Raw genomic sequence first — 5,195 nt, forward strand, 5'->3', positions numbered from 1 at the left:
TTGGATGGTGCTGATCGAAATGAAAATGAAAAGCTAAAAGTTCACTATTGCGAATGAACAAAAAAATAAAAAAAAAAATTCCGAATCACGATGAAAATAAATTAAATTAAAAAATAATTAACGAGATGTGCATTAGCAGTGCTGTGTCTCGTATGTATGCATACACTTTTCATGCTTATTTCTGTTTATTCTTTGCTTATTATGCAATTAACTGTTTTGATTATTTTTCCTGTCCTTCTTTTTTTTGACTGCTGCTTTTATCGCGTATCGTGCTGAATAAAAATTACTTTGATATTAAGGGTAAGTTGGATATGCATTGGGAAATCGGGTATATTTTGTGGAATACATCTCCTTTGGACATGTCTGACTTAGTAAGCGTGTAAATCTGATTCTATTACTAGCTGCCCTTAGCCAGCACCAACTGCAACATTGTCTCTATCAACAGCCACCTTTGAAGTATTTGGAAATGTTTGAACTGCTAAAATGGAAGTGAAAATTGGGTTAATTTCGTGATCTCCTAAGGCAAAAGACGTTGAGTCCACTGAGATTATGTATGAATTATTCAAATTTGGTTGACTCGACTTCATATAAAATTCGAGATCTGGTCTACGGATTGGCTTCTATTTGCTTTTTACTCTAGACATAGCTGGAAGACATTTTTGGATTGAAGCTCTCATGGTAGACAGTCTTTTGTTAATTTAACTCATGGACAGCTGCAGATGATATTGCATTTGGTATTGTATATTGGCAAGTGGTAACTAGCGATAGAGTCCAGGGAAGACTTGGATCACAATAGATCTTTAAAGCTAACGAAATAATTATGTAAATTCTTAAATGGAAGCCACCGCTATTTAGTGACCATATAGGATCTCCTCGAAGACAGCAAAGAATGATCTTAAATGGAAGAGATTGTCATTCATAAGGCAGACTGAATTTGGGAGAATTCTCCTGATTTTGCGTGATAATTCAGAGGAATATGCTTAATGTGGCAGAATTTGGTCTAAAATTCAACATAATTCAGTCTTTGAACAATTATGACCCGTAAAGGAATCTCAATCATTTCATGATGGAAGCTTTAAAATATGTTACTCGCCTATGAATCCAGTCAAAATAAGGCTTAATTTTTTGAAATTCACAAACTACATTCCATTCCATCCTCATAAGCCAATCAAACCTTAAATCACATCAAATCATAAACTAAAAGTCAAAATTCTCCCCTCAATAATCCTCAGACAAAAGCCACTTTATGCTACACACAGTCAGAACATATAAAAAATGTAAATGAATTAATGCGATGCCTTTTAATTTAATTTTCACTGAATCAACCACAAAGAGGAAATGCTTTTGGTGATTTTTTATATTTTTGAATGTCGAAGGGGATGAAAAAGGCTTTTAGGTACGAGGCAATAAAATGCTTTTTAAAATTCAGATTTTTTTTCATTCTTTTAGTGAATATTGACATTGCGATTACTCATGCAGTTATGTATAATGATGTATAGCCACGATTTTTTTAATGAAATAAAAATCCAGGCACTTGAGTTTTTCAGTATTACTAAATTCAGAGATTTATAAATTTTTGAGTGGAGATTGATTGATAATTAAATCTTGTAAGTGTGTCTACATAACAACAGAGAACTTACATACAAGGAAAACACATTTGGGGAATTTTGGAAGTTACGTGACGCTTAAAATGGCATCATTTACCTTGTAACGCTTTGTAACAAATTCATGGACCAAAATTTTAACTCTTTAACAAAATTGATGGCTTGATCTCCTCTGTAGCGTCTATAGTGTGTAGGTATCTCGCTGTTAGGTCGCAGCACGAAGTATATCAGCCTTTTGATGGCATTTCCACTAATTTATCAATTTCTATGCTCTAATAAGTACAGAATTGTGACAAGTAGCAACTGTCTCCCTCCCTCCTTACCATTACCTAACTTCCAAACTATCCCCTCAATATCTTCTGTACACAATGTAACACAAAATACGAATAATACAATCGAAAGTTTCTTATCTATTAACAGGTAGTATTTTATAACTTGCTCCCAGTCATTTTTCAGTTGTGCTTTGTTAAACATCTTATCATGATTATTAAATTACTGCTGCTAACTTTGGCTCACGCATCACTTCAGGTAACATTTAATATTAATGGGTAAACTGATTTTAATTATGAAGAGACTGAGATGAAGCCCGAGGGGCACAAGGTAGTGAATTACATGATTTGCCGTAAAAAGTGGTGCTTAATGAGTCGTGACTGTGCCGTTAAAGCAACTTCGCGTCTCACCGTTACTAAGGCAACTTAGCGGTACCATAGCGAATACAATGTGCTGTTCGGGTGACATTAATTGGAACCAAACTCAATTTTTTTTAAAGCATTTTGAGTGAAGCGTCAAGTGGAATCATTAGAGAGTAATGTCTGTGTCTTGGTTTGGTCTGGATTGATCGTTGTATACTGACATGGTTATATACTGACGGATGGATACATGGACTAATATAATGTTCTTAAGAGTAATTCTCCCAAGCTTATTTATCTGCATATAGCATCGTGATCTCCTGCTGTCTTTAAAATCTGCTCCTGGGTTTCCTTAAGTCTCCAAACCGAGACCGGAACCGAATATCAAAACCGAGAGTGGAAAGTCATAGTGTCAGATTCGGAAACGTCAAACAACCAAAGTTGACAGGACTCCACTGGACTCAAAATAGAGTCTTGCCAACTCTGCTCTAAAGTTCTTTCCATGCTGCAATCTTTTAAATCTTTCAAATTCTCATAATTCCATTAAATTCCCTCTTTTCCATTTCCATTAAGGCATCAGCCCCATCAAGTCCAACATATGAAGCGGGTGTTGTTGAGTTCAATTATGGAAGTCTAGTCAACATGACATCCCAACAAATGTTGAATGTGAATTTACAGCAGTATATAGAATTTATGAATGCTGCTCCATCATCATTAGACATTATTGTATTTCCAGAAGGCACACTTAACACAATATTAACAGCAACAGAAATTCCCGAGTCTGATGATGATATCACGCCATGTAACAATCCAAATTATGCTGATAATAATTTATTAAAGATAATTTCATGTTCAGCACATGAACATAATCGTTATGTTGTCATCAATGTCATTACAAAAGCAAAATGTCCAGACACTGAAATGATATTTAATGATGATCCGAGAAATTGCAGTGACACGAGAGATGGCTTTAGTTACTATAATACAAATATTGTCTTTAATCGTGACGGTGACATTATATCCAGTTATAGAAAGTATCATTTGTTTGGTGAGAGACTTGATAAGCCATACAAGCCAGCACTTGTGACTTTTGATACTGATTTTGGTGTCACTTTTGGACATTTTATATGCTTTGATATGCACTTTCGGTATCCAGCTGTTGAACTTGTTCGTGGACATAAAGTCACTGATATTATTTTTACATCTAAGTGGTTCTCTGAACTTCCATTTTTGACTGCTGTTCAGGTACAACAATATTGGGCGCATTCGTTGGATGTCAATTTGTTGGCGGCTGGAGCTAATTTTCCGAGAGTTGCATCGACTGGAAGTGGAATTTATGGTGGAAATAAAGGTGAGTTATGATGTGGCATGTGAATTGATGTCTCTAGGGACTTAGCATGGGGTAGGTAGGTGCTCAAGTGGGAGCGTTCCCTAACAGCCAAAGAGACCGAAATGTGAATTGGTGTCTCTAGGGACTTTGGAAGCGATGGGGAGGTGCTCAAGTAAGAGCGTACCATAAAAGACAAAGTGACCGACTTTAGGTTCCGTTGTGGTCTTTCTGTGGCTTGAATACGTACCTTTTGCCTGTTAGGGGTAGCTTGGGGTTTGATGCCATAACTGCGACAGCCCCTTTAAGGCTTTAGGTCTTTAATGCCCTAGCGGCTTGCATATTGTATAACAAATCATAACTTCCAAATTCTCACATAATTCTAGGTCCGTACATCGCCGAAATGAGTCCAATAAATCAATCAAAACTGTACACAGCAAAAATTTACAAGAAAATACCTCAAAATGAGGCAATTAAAATTGAGCATAAAGTCACACGACACACGAAAGATGAGATGAAATCACTCGACATATGGCGAGATCAATTAGACGTTTATGACATACAATTCCTAAATGATACTGATGGACTGAATATCATGACTAGAAATGTCTGCAATCATACTGTATGCTGCAATATCAAAGTTAATTATACAATCAAAAATTCAACAACTAAACCACACTATCAATATGCAATTGCATTCTATTTTGGAAATAGAACATTTTCAGGTGTCGTTGAAACAGGCATTGCTGCATGTGCTATAATTGCATGTCCCCAAAGGGATATTGTCTCATGTGGAACGCGCGATGAAAGCTTAGAAAATATTTATGAATGGAATTTGATTGAAATTAATGGTGAATTTCCAATGAGATATGATCAATATTTTTACATGCCGTCGACACTTGATGACAATATTTTACCTCTTGTGCCTGAATTGTTTGACTATAATGTTGATAGTGGACGTAAGGATGGAATTAATGTTGTAATGAAGTTGAACAAGCATGTTGACAATTTATTGACTTTTGGTATATGGGGAAGAGATTTTAGTGATGAGAGTGATAAGGCAAGTGGAAGTGCTTGTGGATTGGTGTTGGTTGTGGTCTGTGTGATGTTGTTGTTGGGATTTTTATGAATTTTTATTGAATTTTTTGCATTGTAACTATGTAAGTTGTGCTGTGGGCGATATCCAGGGTTAGTTGAACTGTAGACATGCCAGACCTAAACTTGTATTTATAGTCAGCTATTCAGCTTCTAAAATATTCATAAATTCAAATAAATTTACAAAAAATTCTAATAAAAAATCAATTTTGTAGCCAAAAACCTCTATAGATTCTTAATTAATGCATAAAAATCCACAATACATTCCACTTCCAATTTTAAAACTCGAAACTTTTTTATATTTTATATCCGACAAAGTTCTATTGGTTTAAAAATTGAATTTTCATTTGGAATTTGTTCTGCACATTTTTTGTGTATTTATTTTTCCCGTCAATTGCAATAAAATACCAAAAACAAGACATTTTTTGGCACTTTTTTTTTTGAAAATATAAATGTACAGTAGCATATCGAGTGTGGTGTATATGATATACTCAACTATATGTAGCCGAGATGTGTGATGGACATCAATCAATAATGTTT

The 5,195-nt window shown here is 35.1% G+C and overlaps 1 protein-coding gene across 1 annotated transcript; it reads left to right on the forward strand.

Annotated features, from left to right (window-relative positions):
* The first annotated feature begins 2,065 nt into the window (after nucleotides 1–2,065).
* LOC139089066 (vanin-like protein 1) lies at nucleotides 2,066–4,863 on the forward strand. The gene is made up of 3 exons (XM_070638496.1): nucleotides 2,066–2,132; nucleotides 2,807–3,584; nucleotides 3,947–4,863. Exons 1-3 carry the CDS (start codon nucleotides 2,085–2,087, stop codon nucleotides 4,687–4,689), a joined length of 1,569 nt encoding a protein of 522 aa, XP_070494597.1. The 5' UTR covers nucleotides 2,066–2,084; the 3' UTR covers nucleotides 4,690–4,863.
* Nucleotides 4,864–5,195: the final 332 nt, after the last annotated feature.

This window comes from Chironomus tepperi, unplaced genomic scaffold (genome assembly GCF_022539635.2).
Source record: "Chironomus tepperi strain 1889 unplaced genomic scaffold, CSIRO-AGI_Ctep_v1 contig_174, whole genome shotgun sequence".
In the NCBI taxonomy this organism is placed as follows: Eukaryota; Metazoa; Arthropoda; class Insecta; order Diptera; family Chironomidae; genus Chironomus; species Chironomus tepperi.

Bases quoted from the DNA above. Each gene is read 5' to 3' on its own strand.
- LOC139089066 (XM_070638496.1), top strand. From the start codon at position 2,085: ATGATTATTAAATTACTGCTGCTAACTTTGGCTCACGCATCACTTCAG. The intron at 2,133-2,806 runs GTAACATTTAAT...ATTTCCATTAAG, and splicing joins TGGCTCACGCATCACTTCAG to GCATCAGCCCCATCAAGTCC. The intron at 3,585-3,946 runs GTGAGTTATGAT...ACATAATTCTAG, and splicing joins AATTTATGGTGGAAATAAAG to GTCCGTACATCGCCGAAATG.